The sequence below is a fragment of the Mus musculus genome, chromosome 11 (genome assembly GCF_000001635.26).
Source record: "Mus musculus strain C57BL/6J chromosome 11, GRCm38.p6 C57BL/6J".
Lineage (NCBI taxonomy): Eukaryota > Metazoa > Chordata > Mammalia > Rodentia > Muridae > Mus > Mus musculus.
This window is the reverse complement of record NC_000077.6, coordinates 22047501-22067142: the sequence shown is the minus strand read 5'-3', so window position 1 is coordinate 22067142 and position 19642 is coordinate 22047501. Positions and strand designations below refer to the sequence as shown.

The window sequence follows — 19642 nt, the reverse complement described above, 5'->3', positions numbered from 1 at the left end:
GTACTTGTCCTTAGTTAGCCTTAAAATATTATGACCCTCAAGAATAGGTAAATGAGGCTTAAATAAAACCCTAGAGAGCTGGAGCTAAGGAAGAGTCTTGCCAGTACAATAGTAAGTTTCTGCAAAGTAAAGTAGAACTTATTGCTATGATTTTTTAATTGGTTCCTTATAGTAAAAGCTTACTGTTGTTAGACAACAGTGTTAATGATGCTAAGAAAAAGTTGTAGTTAATGGCATAGGATACACTGGCTGCCTATGCAGCTGGTGCTGTCTTTGTGATACAACTCAAGTTGACGGCTTCAGATGTAGTTCAGTGGTAGAGTGATTTGGTCTAGCACCAATCAGGCCCTAGGTTCAGTCATTGTAACTAACACACTCAGGCACACGCACGTGGAATAAATAAATTGTTGACGGCTATCAACCCTCTCCTCAGATAAGAAATTTTAAAAAATAGAAAATGCAACCTCATTTAGCAGTGTATATCATGATTAGGCCAGACCAAGAAACCTTTTCAGGGTTGTAGCCCATGACTGGAGTTCTTCCTACAGTCGGGGAAAGCAGAGACCTGACTTGACATCACATCACAGTCAAAGTAACTGCAGTGAACACAGTGAATGGGAGATTAAGGGCAAGGCTGATGCTGTTGTCTCCCATCTGGTCCTCTCCAGTCTGTAGGAAGTATATGGCTGAGCAACAGTACTTGCCTGTCTGGCTGGCTTGTGCCGTGCAACACACTGACCCCATTTCCATCCATGGTGAGAAATGATGGGCTTCTCTTGTTACTGCGGTTCTGTACTGCTCTGTTGACTGTATGAAGATTTCTTTATCAACTCATGGGTGGACACCATGACCTTGGTGATTTGTGACCATTACTATAAAAACACGCAAGTGCAGGTGATAAACAGAAAAGATTAAGACTGACCTGAGACAAGTACAGTGGGCCTGTTCTCTGTCCTCAGGAGTGAGTCTTGGTCTCTGTCCATGAAGGAACAGATATAAAAGCCTGTCTTCCCTCACCTCAGTGTCCTGCACTGATCTCAAATGTAAGCTGTGAGTTGGAGAGACCTTTAGGGAAAGGAAGAGCCTTCCTGAGGAAAAGAGAGTCTTCCTGAAGGAAAAGAGAGTCTTCCTGAAATTCAAACACTCCTGGCTGGTAGTTTGCTGTTCCTTATGTAGCACAACCAAAGTTCACATAGATCCATAGGAATCTGGTTCCCGTGGTAACATGGGATGGTGTGAATCACCAAATGTGTTGGCCCCCCAAAAAAAAAAAATCTTAGAGATTTTCAGTGGTTTTTATTTTCTTCCTCTTTTAGGACTATAATACTTGAATTGCATCTTCTATCTTTTGTTTGGTCTCTGTAGAACTTTGAAATTTCTGAATTTTATGGAGACTTTGGTTGAAAATTAAAAAGAAAAAAAAAACAGAAAGAAAGGTTAAGTGAGAAACTTCTTTCTGAATCTTCTATTTTTCTGAATTTTTTTTTTTTAATGACAGCCGGGTTTCTTTCCTTGGCATTGCAGATATCCCTGATTTCATTTACCTGTGAAGAAAGCATATAAGATTGGTTGTGTTGCTGTGCTATGTAGTGCACAGTGTCAGGGTTGTGCAGTACCAGCCAGCACATATCTTCACACTCTGTTCATAGCTGATACTCCTGCACACAGATCACAGACCCTCCTGTGCTCTTGCATTTATGCAGTGGATCTCTACAACTGGCTCTGCCGTGCTCACCTGCCAGATGTTTCCATGGTTAGCCATGAAGACAACTAGGTCAATCAATCAATGTGTGTGTAGTTGCATAGATATAGATGTAGTGTCTTTCAATACACACATGCATGTGTGCACACATACACATAAACATGTATTTGAGGTCTATTAGAATGCACTAAAGTTTCTCACTTGTTGAGAAGTATGTTGTAACTGCTGAAAAGAATTTAAAGTTCATTTCAAAACATGTTAGTGACTGGAAAGTCAAATCTCATTCATAGGCTGGGCTGATAGAAGATCAGTTTTTATATTTGTCTTCACAGATAGTAATCATTTTATTTAAGTCTAACAATGTGAATATAAACACTGTGTTAATCCAGCTAGATTATTGGTGAGAGGTAATAGCAATGGAGGTTATTTTTTCCTGGGAGAACACATCCACACCTGTTGAACATGAGACAGGATTTGGCAACTCCCAAGTCCCCATTCCCCACTGCATTTCTGTTCTTTGCCATCTCCACAGCATTGTTTAAGGTTGAGTGAACTGTCTTCCTCACCAAGTGCCTTCCCCGTACCCTAGCATCCAGTCAGGTGTGAGTCCTGTTAGAGCGCCTCTCCATTAGGCTCCCTTCTGCTTCTTCAGGTCACAGAGGTCCTAACACCTAGATTCCCCGCCTGCAGCTTTTCTAGTCTCTACAACTCCCAACAGCTAGGTCAGCATTGGCACGAGTGATGTTGCTGCCTGATCATAGTCCGTGCAGTACTTCCTGTCTCTCTCACAGAAGGAAATGAACATATACTCAAGAACCGCACTTAGGAGGCATATTGACGCTGTCTCATACGTAAAGGACCTAAGGTGCCGCCATTGTTGCCTGTGAACGACACCCGCTTCACAATCGGTTCCAAGCAGATATTGTGGCTACAGTCTGCATAGTCTTGGGAAGCTCTATGATCTTGCTAGCACACTGATAGCTCTATGATCTTGTTAGCTCACTGATAGCTCTCCATCCCCACCAGCTAGCATTTAAGCTCCCCATTCTGCCCCCTGGGCTCTCTCCAGTTCTGCCCTTCAGGCCTCGCCTTCTGTTACTTCCCTTTGAGTTATACCTCAGCAAACTGGACTTGGCAGCTTTCTCTGGACAGAGCCTAGTCTTCCTGCTTTCATGCCTCTGATGCCCTCCCCTCAGTGACCTGACTTAAATTTAGTACTTCCAAGAAAGGAATTCTGGTGTCATTTTTATCTTTTGAATTGCTCTGTACCATATTTTTACCATATAACTCACATCTTTATGGTATTATAATTATTTGAATGGGTTTTTTTCTGAGTAGAATAAATGTCTTATAAGAACTCACTATCTCCTCAGCATCTAGCACAGTGTTTTGCAAGTTATCTAACAGAACGCTGTAGATCGATGTTTCTCAACCTTCCTAAGGCCGTGAGTTTTAATTCAGCTCCTCATGTTATAGTTGAGGAGCCATAAAATTATTTTGTTACTATTCTATAACTATAATTTTGCTACTGTTACAAATCGTAACGTGGACATCTGGTATATCCCAATCAGGTCGCAACCCACAGGTAAGAGCCACTGATGTGGTTGGTCTTGTTTTTTAGTAAGAGGATGAAGGCTGCGTTTTGCACTGTGTCTCTAGATTAATTGTGGTTAGTGATAATCCATGGCAGTTGATTGACAGCAGCCAATGTAGCTAGCTGTCCTGAAACCATTAATAGTTAATGTCTCTGGCACAGAGTACCACAGAAGTGTTTGACTACCTTTTTAGTGCTTGGGAGTGTTTGCTAATTCATTTGCTAAGCTACAGAATTATTTGGAGACGTTTTGAGAACCATGGAGTTAAGGTGTTCACCTTCAGGAAATGAGCAAAATAGCTGTGCTGGGCGTAGTTGATGAGAAGGAGCTGTCAGCTGACTGCTGGGTAATGTAGCCCTATGTGCTTGAGATTCTGCTCTAAAAGCAGCAGCAGTGTCTATACCTGCCTTTCCCCTGCTCCAGGAGGAGGCTCTTCTCAGTCCTTTTTCTTTGTTTTCTTCTTCTAACTGCCTCATACAGTAGATGGGAGCCTGTTTAGTGTTAACTGTCATTAACATTTTTGGTGACTGCTTGGGAAGCCCAAAACAAACAGGATGTGCAATAGAACCTATCTAAAAATGAAACTCAGAATTCTTTCAGATGTTTTTCAGTAAGTCAACTTTATTTTCATATATTATTGTATTAGTGATTATTAGTAGATTATACAGTAAAACACAAGGACTTAATGAGTTCAGTGATTCAGAGACAGCAGGTTGCAAATTGTCCAGACCTCTGCATCTGCTTTGATGTGATAATTGAGCTTTGACATAAGAATGTAAAATATAACTATTAATCCACTAGTGGAAAAGTCACTTACAACTGAGTTCTTAGCTTGCTTCATCCTTGTCAGACTTCAGAGTAACTGTCACTGAAATATTCGTTTTTCTTCTTTGGAATTGAAGACAAAGAGTGTAAAATATGAATGCTATACTAACATTATTGCTACATGTTCTTACAGATGAAAATGATAATATTGAGATAGATACTAACGAAGAGATTCCTGAAGGCTTTGTTGTAGGAGGTGGAGATGAACTTACTAATATAGAAAGTGACCTTGATAATCCCGGTAATTTCAAATTGTCAATGTTTTGTGTCCTATTGCATGGCAAACTTTATTTTTACATCATCAATAATAATTTATTTTTATACTCTTTTTATGTCTTATGCCCTTGCTGATGATTTAGTCAACTCCACCTTCCATAAATGTTCATGTTATTTTGTTTTCATTTGAATGTTCAAATAGCTTAACATTTGCATAATAAATTATGATGTAAGTTCTTTTATTACTAGTAAGCACTCTACTTTCAGTTTATAGGCACTCCATGAGTGGCCTCCTCACTGCTTCCGTGTTCTGATGTGCTAGTGTATACTACATGTGAAATAACTATGGAGTAATTCAGATCAAATCTAAATCCATAGGTCAGACTCACTTATTTAGAATTACTAATGGCAGTACTGGGTATATTGGTGTATAAGGCAGAGATAGGAGTGTAATTACTAAGTTCCAGGCCGGCCTGGGCTGTATAGTAATTTTGAGGCCAACCTGGGCTATCCTGTGAGATCTTTCTCTAGTCTTACTGGGTTATTTTGCAGTTTTCTTGCTTGCATTTGATATTATTACTGTTTTACATATGCTGAACAATTGGTTAGAGTAGGGCACTCTGAAAATTTCTTGTATAGACTACAATTAGATGAATGCCACATCTTCTGTCATGTCAGTCTGTCACACTGCAACTCATCTTTTAAAATATAAGGATGCTTTTGGTGTGCATTCTGTGTGCCTCGCCTCCATAAGTAGCAGCAGGTAGCAATCCAGAGTTTCATATACCCGAGTACTCCAGAAATGGCTCTCGAGGTGAATTCTCACGGCAGTAAAAACTCTGGATAAGGAGTAACATGAGTCACATGAGTGTCCTTCCCTGATGGTGATCCTCCCTACAGTCTGACCTGCTTTGACTCCCCCACCTCCAGCTGCTACTTCTCCTGAAAACAACTGTCCAGGGTCCTCTTAACCACAGCAACAGCTGAGAAAACTCATGGCCTTTTGTCAACACCTCCCTCCGGACTCAGTATTAAGATAAACTGATCAAGGAAATCCTAATATTTAGGGAAAGCATTTTAAGTGTTTAGCTCAAAACTAAAACCACCTTTTAGTTTGTTTTTAATAAACTTTTATTTTTATTTTTTATTTTTTTATGTTTACAGGTGCTCTTCTTGCAGGTATGTCTGTGCACCAAGTATGTGCTTTTAGAGGCCAGAAGGAGGCATCAGATCCCCTGGAATTGCAATTACAGCCAGTTTTGTGCCTCCCTGTGGGTGCTTGGAATCGAACCTGGGCTTTCAGAAGAGCAACTAGTGTTCTTAACTGCTGAGCCATCTTTCTCCAGCTTCTAGTTCTTTCTTAAAGACAGTAGAATTTATCTTCAGTTTCTCTTTATGAAAATATTTGTATTGCTGTCTGCCTGTCCTCCCTTTATGGTTACCACAAATTCTTCCTTATCAAGGGGAACAGAGGGAAAAGAATTCTTAACATCTTTTTACTGTTGAGGACTCTAAGATAGACTTCTGATTATGGGATTATAAAATCAGTAAAATAATCAATGTGTATTTCCTTACTTAAAATAGATTAAAACGATAGGAAAATTAGCCATTTTGGGGGATAACGTGGAGAAATTAGCTGTTACAACTTTTGTAGGATATTTGTTTTTTAAAACTAATTTTAATCCTGGCTAGCTTGACTTTTGTACTTGAGGGAAAAAAATAAATTCTCTCAGAGATGGGGAGGTGGTCTATTCGGGAACATGCTTGCAATGCAAACATGAGTCTCTTAAGTTCAGATCTTTAACACCCAGGTAAAAAAAGCCCCTTTCTGTAATCCCAGCCCTGAGGTCAGGAGACAGGCAGGTCACCGGGGTTTGCCTGCCAGCCAGGCTAGCCCAGAAAGTGAGTGCCAGGTTTACTGACTGAGAGAGCCAGTCTCAAAAATATAAAACACCCAGTATTAGTATTGAACACATGCATACATGTACATACACACAAGCAAATTCACACATGTCGACACACATACACATAGACAAATAATACGTAAACAATAAAAAGTAAAAATCAAGAGACTTGAGGAGAAAAGCATGCGTCTGTCTCCTGTTTGGCATTGGTGTTCTGCTTCACTTGGGGTAGACTCTGGCCATAACTCAGGCTGGTCTGAAGCTCACTGCAATACCCAAGGCTACCCTGGAACTGATAATCCTCCTGTGTAGCCTCCCAACTGCCGCGATTACCAGCTTCCCCACAGTCAATGTAACTCTCCAGCATGCCAGTAAGTGTAGGCTTGTACAGACATGGGCGTCCCAATCCATAGCTGTAGTTTATAATAAAAAAATAAGAGTGCAGACTGGAATCTGGAGGCACACAGAAAATAGTATGATTTTTATCCTGCTTTATTTTCTCCAAAATTCCTTTATCAATATGTATATAAAAGTCATAATGTTTTAATAATAAATTGTTCAATCTTTATCTTGGTTTGACCATAGTTCATCTGATATTGTTTAAAAGAGAAGCCTGGCAGTATAAACTGAAAAATTTGCATGGAAATAATGATAATGACATTTATTAAGAGTATTATAATTAGAAAAGTTATTAATCTTTGTGAAAAATACCATTCACCAAAAGTTGGCATGTCTTTTACAACCATTTTATTAAAAAACACCACTTTGTGTGAATTTTAAAGTAGAAATATTTGTTTCTAGTTATTTTTAATGACTTTGTATTAGAAATTAATATGCCTGGCAGGATAATTTGAAATTGTTGCTTGGAAAAGTTATAACCATAGTTTGGTTGCTTTCCATTTCTATCTATATTTAATAAATTCTAAAATCATGATAATTTTTATTGTATCTCTGCTGTTTAAGTAGAAAGTAATTGCAAGCATATACTATTTTGATGCTGGATATATGTGTACACACTTAAACACTGGATTTTGACAGTGTATATGTTACTGAGATCATGTTGATAACATATTTCAAGATGCTACTGCATATGTGAATTTTGCATGCTAAAATCATTGAAACAGTAGGGAAAATATAATTTGAATTCAAGTGTCAAGATTTATTAGTTGTGTCCACCTGCAATCCCAGCACCTGAGAGCCAGAGGCAGGAGGATCACTGCAAATTCAGGTCCAGCCGTTTCTACATAGTTGGTCCAGCATTTTCCAAGCTAGCCAGGAGTGCAGGGGAAGATCCAATCTCAAAAACAAAGAAACAAGTAAAGCATGCCTTAAGTATCTAGTTTGTTGTATTGTTATGTACAATGTATACAGTTATGTATATGTGTGTCATATATTTCTGTTTTCCAGGTAATCCTAATGAATATTGCCTATAGCATAACTTTGTTATCTTTAGGCACGTTGACCATGTTTTTTAAGGGATTAATCTTGAGGGTGAAATCTATAGCAAAACAGCTCTCTGAGTGTCTTAGCCCCAGTGTCTTTTGAAGTGTAGTAATATTCCTATGATGTCACTTGAAATTGGTAGCCTGTGTATCTCAGGCCTCTTACCTGTCACTCACGGTGTTTGCTTGTTTAACAGAGCAGAATAGTAAGGTGGTGGACTTGAGGCTGAAGAAGCTATTAGAAGCCCAGCCACAGGTGGCAAACTTACTCCCCAGTGCTGCGCAGAAAGCTGTAACCGAGGCCTCCGAGCAAGGAGAAAAGGTAAATCCTGCTGACCTGACCGACTCAGCAGCGCCAAGCGCTACACATACTCAGGAGCTGTTGCTGAACTCAGATTCTGCTGAGAGTGATATTGCCATGAGAATTCTAGTATGTTCTCTGTCTCCGTAAATCTTTTACCCATGCACATGAACACCAGTTAGTGCTGTTTCTAAGAATCCATCATACCTGAGGATGGCAGTGTGATTGAGTATAGCATTTAAAGCCACTGTATGAAGTGTGTGCCATTGTTGCTCTTATCTGCTGTAGCATCCTAGTCCAAGCGTGCGCGTGCACGTATCTGTGTTCCTGTGTGTGTGTGTGTGTGTGTGTGTGTGTGTGTGTGTGCAGGCTTCTGCACTGTCCTCACTCACACCTTCCACCTCCCTCCCCACATTCTGTTATTAGCATGTCTCCAGCTTTGGGGACAGCCATCCTGTGTGACTTTTCACCCACCTGCGGACTGTGGGGATTGCCTCCCCCTGACAGAGCAGCTTTGAAGCCCCAAAACAATGGCCCTCATTGCTCCCTGTTGCTCATGTCTATAATTGGTGATGAAAGTGTGTGGCAGAGGCAGAAGACTTTTCCGTCTCTATCTCTGAATAAAAGGAAGCCTGGCTTGGGGCTTGTGGTTGGTGGGTGGGTGGGTGGGTTTTTTTTTTTTTTTTCGTTCAATTTAGCTTTCTGCACTGGATTTAATGCAGAATGAAGCTTGCCTAAGAATAATACAATGGATTGAAAAGGCTAACTGAATTAGTGGGTTTAGAGGAATACATTTGTAAGGTGGCAGAAGTTCCTAGTCATAAAAAGGTTTCTTAAGATGGGATTTGCTGGTTAATCACAGTGATATTTTAGCATGTTGCCAGCCCTAGAAATTTTTAGCCATGTTTGTTTATATTAGTAAAGACTTAAGTTTTAGACTGTTGGATAATAATTAAAATAACAGTAAAAAAAATAGTTTTGTAAGAAGTTAAAGCCAAAAGTATTTGTATTCTAATTACCTAGTTAATATATTATAAGGTTGATCCTAATGATAAATACATCAGATAACTTTGAAATTTTTAAACAATTGTTTCATTTTCATAAGTTAATTATCTACATATATGAAACTGATTTTGTTTTGCAGAAGGCTCTTTTGTAGTAATTTCTAAAGTTATTCCAACAAAACATAGACTTTAAACAGATTGCGTCTGTATGACTCTCTAGTGGAGGTTTGAAAGTGGCGTTAGAAGGAGCGCGCAGCGCCCATCTGCTCCTTGCAGCTTTCAGCACTGATTTGGGTTTTTATTTTTTTTAATAAAATGCAGTTTACACATTTATAAATGAGGCATTCTGTGTTTGTGGAAAAGGATAAACTGTTACCTTCCCTTGAGGATTCTGTATCCCGGGCCTCCTTGAGGCTAGAGAATAGGCCATTGGAGGACTCCCTCATTACTGATTGTCTCAATGCAGAGGAAGGCCAAAGTCTTGGTAGCTTTTGATAACCAGTTTCAGCATTCAGCAGGCTTAGCTATTAGTCATGCATCTTAGCCTTTCCCTATTTACTTTCAAAACACTTAATAAAAATAATAAAAGATTAGGTATAAAATGAAATATTTGTTTGGTACACAGCCCCTCGGTATCTGCAGCTTCCACACACTGCAGTGACTCAGTCTGCTGGGATATTGCTTGTTGATAGAACCATTTGAATTTGTTACCAGTATTAACATAGGAAGCTCCCTGAAAAGATAACTGTAGTTTCCTTGGCTGTAAAGGGCTTACTTACAAACCGAGCTTTGGAAAGTAATAGCTGATGAAATTCAGTGCAGTGGGGTAGTATTATAATCCTACCTTTTAGCCCTCGCTCAGAATTAGAGGTTATCTGAGTGGGCATAAAATCGGAAACTATTTCTTCTTGTCATATAAGTTCGTAGGACTACAAACTGATGGGGTAGAGTCGTGGGGGACATAGGAGGTAACATGGCTCCTCACGATGCTTTTATCACCAGCAGAAGGCACAAGAGCATGGAGTGTCTGACATCGAAGTCATGGAGGATTTAAACTGTACCCCAAAGGGTTTGCTAACTGGCCATAGAAGCAGCTACTAAGCAATTTATAATGCTTTAAGGTGCTTCCAAATAGCTTAGAAGTCAGCATCATCTTAAATTGGTAAAAGTTACCTGCCTGACATACAATTCCATACTCGGGACTACTGTGCCATGTGTTCTTTTCCTTTTAGAGTGGCGTGGAAGATCTCCGGACTGAACGATTACAAAAAGCAACAGAACGTTTCAGAAATCCTGTTGTGTTTAACAAGGATTCCACAGTCAGAAAGACTCAGCTCCAGTCTTTCAGTCAGTATGTTGAGAACAGACCAGGTAGGAGCGCTTTTAGAACTGTCTCATGATGTAACAGTATTTAACTGTAGGTGTATATGTATTAAATGTAGAAGTGCTGATAATGTAAAGCCACATTTCAATATATAAATATCAAGCTTTATAATAATTTTACATGCCTCTCCCCTTTTTTTAAGAGATGAAAAGACAGAGATCAATACAGGAAGATACAAAGAGAGGAACTGAGGAGAAGGCAGAGATAACTGAAACTCAGAGGAAGCCATCAGAAGATGAAGTACTTAATGTATATTAATTTTTTGTGTGGTTTCATGATTGCTGATAATTCCAAACTGTATGTGGAAATGGTGCCTTTATTTGTTAAAATGAGATGTTAGGTTTTGTAAGATGTCAATCTCCAGCGCATTCAAAGCAGTGTGAGAGGCAGGCTGCTGAATTAGTCTGCAGAGTGGTGATAATTGTCAGATAAAAAAAAAATGAATTTTTCAGAGTTCCAGAGCCCCAGCTTCCTTGAGACATTTCCATCAGGGCACTTCCCATAAAGAGATTCCAGTATTGATCTACCGGGAGGATTTTAATTATTACAATAGCAGATACCGCAGGGCTGCAGTCAGAGGGAGAAGTCACATGAGACCTGCTAGAATTTCTCAGCCAACCCATTTTGTTGGCTTGGGTTAATGGGTGTTCAACCTTTCCATTATCCAGATCAGCCGTGAATTACTAGCTGAATGATGTTTGCATTAATATAATATATATGGTAATTTCTTCACTTAATTAACGGGGAGGTTCAGCTCAGTAGGGGTATGGGCTGATCATGTGTAAAATTGATTTGTGAGGGAAATATTTGATAGACCACGGGGAGAAAGCTGCTTTTGATGGACAGCTGCGGGACAGAAGCAAGGAGAACAAGTTTTAACTTGAATTTTTGTCTAGAAAGAAGTGTGGCTCTCTTTAATGGTGTTATTTTTTATATTATCTACAGCTTGAATATTTTCACTGTTAAAAAAAAATTTCATCTTTTTTGGAATTTTAAAATCATCTAAACTGCAACTCAAAAGTTATGAGCAGCATTTCAGGACTCTAAAAGTACCATGTTTTATGTTTTTCACCTTCAGGAGTTCCAGAAAAGTCTAAGTACAAAAAAACCCCACCCTTGGTGGTTCCTGAGAAAGCATTTTGTGACACTCTGTGAGCCTCAGAGTATTTGTGTGCAGTATGCCCTCACACTACAGAGGTCTGGTGACTGGTCCTCAGCACTGAGAACTGGGCCATCTGATTATGACATGTGTACTGTGCGATGGAGTGTAGTGTTCCTGTAATTTCTGCTCTCTTGTTTGTATTGTCTGCAAAGTACAGTGTTTGTTTTATCCCTTTAGATGGGGCCACAAACAGAACAGCCCTTTAGAAAACTCTGTGTTGTCAGTAGGTACATGGGAAGCATCCACCAGGTTACTCCTACATTTGATATTTGCCAGGAGCATCCATTGAACTGAAGACTGTCCATTTTGTGTGACTCTTTAAGCCATGTAGTGATGATGTAGTCAGTGACTGTAAGAGTGCCAGACTGACAGTCTTCTAAAATATTTTAACTTTAAATTTATCAACTTAACAAGTAATCAGCTTAACAAGTAAAGGTAATAAAAATGCAGTTTTTTAATAGTTCCGAAAGTGTGTAAACTATAAGTATAATTAAACGTATTAATTTTAATTTGCTCGTGGCTCTAGCTGCATATGTAGCAGAGCATGGCCTAGTCAGTCATCAATGGGAGGAGAGGCCCTTGGTCCTGTGAAGGTTCTGTGCCCCGGTATAGGGGAATGCCAGGGCCAGAAAGCAGGAGTGGGTGGGTTGGTGAGCAGGGTTAGGGGGAGAGGATAGGGGGGTTTTCAGAGGGGAAACCAAGAAAGGGGGAAACATTTGAAATGTAAATAAAATATCTAAAAAGAAAAACCATAAACATATTAACTGAGCATGGGAATTTATAGCTGTAACTCTTGGTTGTGCTTTTTGCTTAAAGACTGTTTCTCACAGCTCTCTTAACCCCAGTGTGCCTCCAACAGCAGATGCTCTGGGAAATCCTGACAGGACTGTGCCACTTGTGTCTCAGAATGAATAGTGCTTTACAGATTGGCGATCGTGGCTGTGACGAGTGGCGACTGAGCTATCGTTTCAATACCTAGGAAGCTCAAAGGGTACAAGAGTTAGGAGAGCTTTTTGTTTATTTATTGTGGCAATACCATAAGTAACACCCCTGCCCATAAAATATATACCTACAATTAAAAATAAAACCTTAAAAGCTATACTGGTATTTCATAATGAAACTTGTATTTCAAGTAAAGTTTATAGGAGCATTTTTAAATTATGAATAACTCTGAAGGTAAATTTTCCATTACAAATATAATTTTGGTTAAGGAGAAAATTAAACAGTGAACTAGTTGAATTAGATCCTAAGTAGCAAGGTTTGATATCTGCCTAGATAAAATTTATACCCCTCAAGACTAGTAGCAGTTGAGCTCAGTAATATACAGGATCTAGCTGGAAGAAACTATGGAGACGTTGCAAACTTTGTCTCATTCAGTGTTTGATTTCTGAGACAGGGCCTCACTAGATAGTCCAGGCTAGGCTGGAACTTATTACGTAGATCAGGCTAGACCTGAACACATAGGCAGTACACCTGCTTCTCTACCTTCTGAGTGCTGGAATTTTAGGCATGCGCAACCATACTCAGCCTCTTTTTATCATTTAAAATGTATGTATATATTAAATGAGATAATTCCTACAAAAGCAAAAAAAACAGGAAGGCAGTCTTCTTACTTTTGTTTCTACAGAAGAAATCTGATCCTAAAGATCAACTTCATAGTAAAACCTTGCTTCTATTATTGTACTTTTGAGTGAAAGATTTAATAGTCTCCAAAGGAGAAATTCTTTCTGTCTTCATTTATGCCTAAATTACTGACCACATTCTAAGTGGAAAAGCCATGTAACTAACTGTTAACTTTTTAAATCTGACAATTCTGGGTATGGATTTATAAATATAGCACTATATCAGCTGCAGCATTCAATCTTTGCAACAGTTTGTTTGATGTGATGCATATGAAAGATCCCTAAACACAGGGAGGGGTGGCATTTTGGTGCTAAGGCTGAGGCTAAGTGTATGTTTGCTTCTCTAGGTAAGTGCTTTACTAAGTGTTTGTAGAAAGGAGAAATGCAACTTACAAGTGATTTTCCCCTTCCTGTTTGTTCTCGTTAACAGAAAGGGTTCAAAGACACCAGTCAGTATGTTGTAGGGGAATTGGCAGCACTGGAGAATGAGCAGAAGCAAATTGACACCCGTGCCGCGCTGGTGGAGAAGCGCCTCCGCTATCTCATGGACACAGGTACGGTGCCCAATTACACTGTAAACAGTTTTGGCAAATTGAGCGTTCACAAACTCTTATAGAGTTTTGGAAGTGTGAATCTTTGAAGCCTGAATGTTCAGCAAAACTGCCTTGAAAATAAAAAGGCTGTGATTTGCAGCCACCTCTCTGGGCCCTGGTGATAAGAGCGCCTTCATGGGAAGTGATAACTCACCCTGATACCGTGTGAGCCAGCACTATTGAACAGTGTGCTCATCCATGCAGAGTTGGAATACACATCTGTGCCTCATTGATATGCCACTGCTTAAAAAAAAAGTAAGATCTTTACTGTTCTACTGATTCATTGGGGAAAAAGAAAGATTTGGCCAGCTAAAGCCATGTACTGAGTGAAGCAGAGTGCTGTGCATAGGGTTGGCTCCGTGGACTAGATCACTGAAATTTGAGAATACTATCTGGTTACTGATGCTCCACAATTTTTTTCAAGAGAACAGGTTTTTAAACGTCTGTAATACTTTATGTCATAGCTGCATTTGAAAGGATTAAAGTATATAGCAAGGTTTGTAAAGATAGGTTAGCACAGCAAGTTAGCTCCTGAGCGGAGGGTAGAGTGGTATTTAATGCTGATTGCCAATGAAGATTGTATAGATCTAAGAGCACAATAAGCTATTAGAAAAGAACTCTATGCATGTATGCATATGTGTGTGTTATGTTTCTTTAAAGTGCTACTCCTATAAAATAATATCAATTGAGAATTAAGTTCAAACCCTTCACAGCAAATTAAAGGTAAATTATGATATAAAAACCTACCAAAAATGAGGATTGAAAATATATTCCAATCAGCTGATTTAACTTTGTGACCATTAGAAGAAGAATATGATTTAGAATTGGGAGGCTTTCCTGAACTTTTTCTTGTCTGCTTTCTTAAACTATATCTAATACTATAACTTTATCAGAACTAAGCTTCTTATACAGGATATTTGAAAGTGCATGTTTTAGTGACATCAGAAATTAGCCAGATAGGGATGGCGGGTCTGTTGCGATCTGGTGGGGAATCCAGTGGGCTTTATACTGTTGTGTAAACCTCCTGAGCTGCTCCTAGCACTCCTGGGATTCTGTCAGCATTCCCCACCTCTCTTCAAGGAGAGGGAGCCTAGGGGGTTTTTTAATTTATTTTTTTGTTTAAGTAGTGGGCCTCTTAGAAAACTTGGGGGAAAAAAGTTCTTCCATTTAAAATATAAACAAACAAAACTGTTGGGGGAAGTATTTGCTGACACGTCTTGAGCTGATGAGGGGCAGATGTAGTAGGTGCTCAGGGTCCACGGGGTCACCAAATGCAAGCCCTGAGCAGAATTCAGGCCACCATCGTCCTGTCATGGCCCTTGTCCCCACGCCAGCTACCTAGCTGGCTAGACTGCATTTACCAGTACCCTGACAAGTCTTGTGAGTGTCTTGTGTGTTCTGCCTTCTGAACAGAGAGAGTCATGTGGAGTAGGCATACATCATAACTTAATATATTATTTTAAATTTATATTTTTCCTTTAGTTTCTAAAGGACTCTAAATATCTTAGCTGTGCTAGCTATAAAAATGCAAATCCTTGAGAGTATAACTTCTCCAATAATTTTGAGTTAATTTTCTTAGCCATTTGAAGGTGACTGGTCGTGACTTTCTGCTTTGCTTCAGTTGTGTCGATAAAGGGAAGATTGCCTTTGCTGATTGTACTGAGTAAAGTGTATATTACTCTACGGAGCCAATGCAAGGAGCCTTATGTAATGAAGCTAAATAATGTCTTCCCTCTTCCATTCATGGGATTGATCTATCAAGGATTCTAACCAAAAGAAACTCAAGTTCTCCTTCCCAGCCCGAACATCACCTGTGCAGCTTGGAACTGGCCTTCTCCAGCTATAGATCAGCCGTATGTAAGGGCTATAGGTGACAAATTGATTATAGAATCCCTTTGAGGATTATCATATCCCTTATTCACAAGACAGAATTTTATCCTGACTAGGTCTCTGCTGCAGATTCAGGCTAAAACTGACCCAACTTGTTAAGCTCCAAAAATCACCTTGGACTGTGACAAGCCTCCAGTGTGTGTGTGTGTGTGTGTGTGTGGGGGGGGGGTGCGTGCCATACTCAGATTAAAAACTAGTTAGTATATGAAACACAAGATATAGTATGTTAAAAAGCAAAAGCACTAAACTGTCATTTTTCTTTGGGGTCGTCGTGCATTCCAACTTACATACTGTAATAGGATCTCTTTCCTGGTTTGTTGGAGATGTCGGTGTACTTCTTAGAGGTAAGCACAGCTTAGTCTTCACGTGTTGCAACTCAGGCTCACATAGGGGAAATGATTCATTTGCAATGACCTTGGCTCCAGCAAGGTAGTTCAGTGGGTAACAGTGCTTGCGGAACAAGCCTGACAACCTGCATTGAATCCCCAGAACCCACGGGGAGGTGGGAGGAAAGGGCTGCCTCCTCAAGGTTGTCCCTTTGACCTCTGCAGAGCAGCCATGTGCTTTGGTATGTGCACACGTGCATGAACACACATGCAATGCAAAATAAAATTATGAAAGGCAGAGTCACAGCCTGAGCATGGGGTTTCAGCTTTTTAGCTCCTGATTCCTGCCTCTTTCTTTCTTTTCTTTTTCTTTCTTTTTTTTTTTTTTTTTTTGTGTGTGTGTGTGTGTGTGTGTTTGTTTTTGTTTTTGTTTTTGTTTTTGTTTTTGTTTTTGTTTTTCGAGACAGGGTTTCTCTGTGTAGCCCTGGCTGTCCTGGAACTCACTTTGTAGACCAGGCTGGCCTCAAACTCAGAAATCCACCTGCCTCTGCCTCCCGAGTGCTGGGATTAAAGGCGTGCGTCACCACGCCTGGCTTCCTGCCATCTCCTCTTCTCTTCCTCTGCCTTCACAGCCCAAGCTAGCCTGTAACTCAGTCTTCCTGCCTGCGCCAGCCTTGCAAGTGCCAGGATTGATCATGGCATATGCCACCACACTTAGCCTAAGTGTGTAAGTGCTGCACCGATGAATCTTCCAGCAGTGTTGACCAGATCCTTTTTTTAAGAAACTGGGAAATACTGCTCTACCTACCTTTTCTGTATACTTGAATATATAGGCTATATGCAGTTTTTTACAGATTAAAAATCTTCATGATCTAAAATGAACCATTTGAAAATATATGGTTCTGTGCATGTGCTGTGTACAGGTCTCTAGTATTTTTGGCAGTTACAGTGTTGTGTGGTTGTTGCCACCATATATATACAAAGTTTTTGCCACCGAAGTAGAAATTCTGTACTCATTTAAACAACTCTATCTATTCCTTCCCGAGCCCCTGAGAATTCTTTTCCATGTTGTTTCTGGATTTACTTTTTTCTAAGTGTTTCAGATAATGGAACTGGACATTTTTTCCTTCTGTGCGTGACCCTTATTTTGAACGTGGTCTTTGCAGTGCATTTGTGCTACTGGCACGCTCTGGGTCTTCATCCTTTCTGCGGTGGAGCACTAGTTTAGTGTGTGTGTACATACTCCGTTGATCTGTCTCTCTATTAATGGTCAGATTTTTATAATTAAGTTTTCATTTATATGTATAGGAGTTTTGACTATGTCTTTGTGCCATGTGTGTATGTATCTACTATCCATGGGGTCTAGAGGAGGGCATTGGTTCCTCTGGGACTGGAGTTACAGACAGCTGTGAGCTGCCATGTGGATGCTGGGAATCGAACCTGGGTTTTTTGCAAAAGCAGCCAGTGCTCTTAGCTTAGTCAGTGCTTGACCCCTGATTGACAGCTCTTATTTTTAGTTTTTGACCAGTGTGAACATTTATGTGTAGACATCTATTTGAAACACCATTTTACTTCTTTTGTATATACACCTAGGGGTGTGATTTCTGGATCGTATTAAAGTTCTATACTCAATCAAGTTGTGAAATTTATAAAGCAAAACACATTTTCAAATGAAACTCTTTGTTTTCATCAAATATATTAATGATTATTCTAGTTCCAAATTCCTAGGGTGTGAGTAGCTCGAGGCTTTAAGGACTACCTGTTTGAGGAGATGAGAGAAGGGAGAAATCGGATGGAGGCCCAGACTGCTAGGACCTCTACTGGCATGCTGACAGGCTGCTCTAACAAGGAGAGAGAGCCTTGGTGGGCCATGGAGCAAGATGAGGAGGTGCCACAGGTGTGAAAGGCAATAGCTTGGAAGGCCTAGGTGGCGGGGACAAAGCAAGCATGCGGATTTATGCAGGTGGTTCCTTATCAGGTTGCTGAGCTAATCCAAAATTGGCGATAGTCTGGATTCATTCATTCATACTCTCTCCTTACCTTCCCCTGCTCTCTCAGCGAAACTTAATTAGAAATATGTAGTAAATATATTCCAAGCTGGCACTGTGTATAAGTGCTGCACCGATGAGTCTTTCAGCAGTGTTGGAACCCTGGCAGATGCAGTTAATAATGGGAATGTTATGAATCCTTACACTGTTTGCTGCTGTTTGTATTATTGTAGTGAATGCTATTTATTTTCCATTTCTGATTGGTTTCCATTTGATAATCATATTTTCTTACTGTAAAACTATAGTGTTTTTATCCAGTAACATGGAAGATTTTTAATAACAACATTTTATTTACATTTTAAGTATAAAAATTAAACACATGGGGGAATTTGCAGCTTTATAACTTTAAACAATTTTTAAAGAATCATGATAGTAGGCTCCCTAAATCCCAGGCAAGATGGGATTGATTTCATGTCTTTTCCTAGAGCATTGGCTGCAAAAACCCAACTGGCCATTTAAATGTACTGAGGGGAAAAAAAAAAAAAAAAAGAGCTAAAAGAAAAACTCTATGTAGCCTTCAGAATTTCTCATCCCTTAAGGATCCACATGTCGTATATTAAGCTGTTTTAAAGAAGGAAATGGAGTGTATGTGGTGGCTTCTACCTGTAATCCCAGCACTTGGGAGGCTAAGGCAGGGTTGGGCCACGTGGCAAAACCCTGTCTCACACCATGACAAAAACAGCGGAACTATTGAGCACATGCACACAAAGTCAATTGTATGTGGGTTAGTGCTGATAATTGGTCTTTTCAAATCAGCAGAATTTTACCCATTATCTTCTACCTAGTCTGGCACTGATGACCGTAGTTATCATATGCTTTGTATATGCCCAGCTCTGTGAGAAATAAGTGAAACACTTCTTTTATCTGTTGTTTGTTAGCATCCTATAGAAGAGCTTCTGCTATTAACTGGGAGTTTGGGGTTTGTTGTTGTTTCATGTGCATGGATGTTTTGCCTGCATGTATGCATATCTATGTGAGGGTATCATGTCTGGAGTTACAGGCAGTTGTGAGCTTCCATTTGCGTGTTGGGAATTGAACCCAGGTCCTCTGCAAGTGCAGACAGTGCTTTTTTTTTTTTTTTTTTTTTTTTTTTTTTTTAGTGAAAGTGTTGGGGTTTTTTCTTTAATTTATTTATTTACATTAAACACTGTCCTCTCCCAAAAGCCCTCCCCTATCCCCTTCTCTGAGAGGGTTGCCTCAGCCCCTCCCCCATATTCCCTCCACTCTGGCGCATCCAATCTCTGTCTCACTGAGACCAGACAACTGCTGAGCCATCCATGTGCGGCACTCCAGAAGCTGGGCAGTAGATCAAAGAGGAGGACCAGCCCTCGGTCAAGAGTATAGAAGTAGCTGTGCTCCCCTGTTAGAACCTCTAAATATGAGAAACACATTGTTCAGGTAGGAAACTGAGGTTGAGAGAAATAGTGGGGAGCAGGAATGAAAACTAGTCTGCTGTGTGGCGCCTGACTCCCAGCAGCCCCTGGGGTGCCCTGGCCTCACTCTTCCTCCAAGAGGTGCACCTGATTATTCTAGGGTCTTGTTAGCAATTTGGTGGATCCTCTCCATGTCATTTCATGATCTGTGAGGCAGTTTAAGAGAAGCAGTATTCATTTTAGTTTATGAAAAAA

At 40.0% G+C, this 19642-nt stretch overlaps 1 protein-coding gene across 28 annotated transcripts in view; it reads left to right on the top strand.

Annotated features, from left to right (window-relative positions):
• The window catches only part of Ehbp1 (EH domain binding protein 1), a 281259-nt gene that overhangs the window by 219941 nt on the left and 41676 nt on the right, over positions 1-19642 (top strand). For 16 of the 28 annotated variants that reach the window (XM_011243681.3, XM_011243682.3, XM_030245788.1 and 13 more), the window contains 5 exons: positions 4256-4363; positions 7882-8006; positions 10222-10360; positions 10516-10622; positions 13588-13711. In XM_011243681.3, the coding sequence (XP_011241983.1) occupies positions 4256-4363; positions 7882-8006; positions 10222-10360; positions 10516-10622; positions 13588-13711 (603 nt within the window). The remainder of the gene's footprint in view (positions 1-4255; positions 4364-7881; positions 8007-10221; positions 10361-10515; positions 10623-13587; positions 13712-19642) is intronic. The other 12 variants (XM_017314440.2, XM_030245796.1, XM_030245794.1 and 9 more) reach the window with 3 other exon arrangements.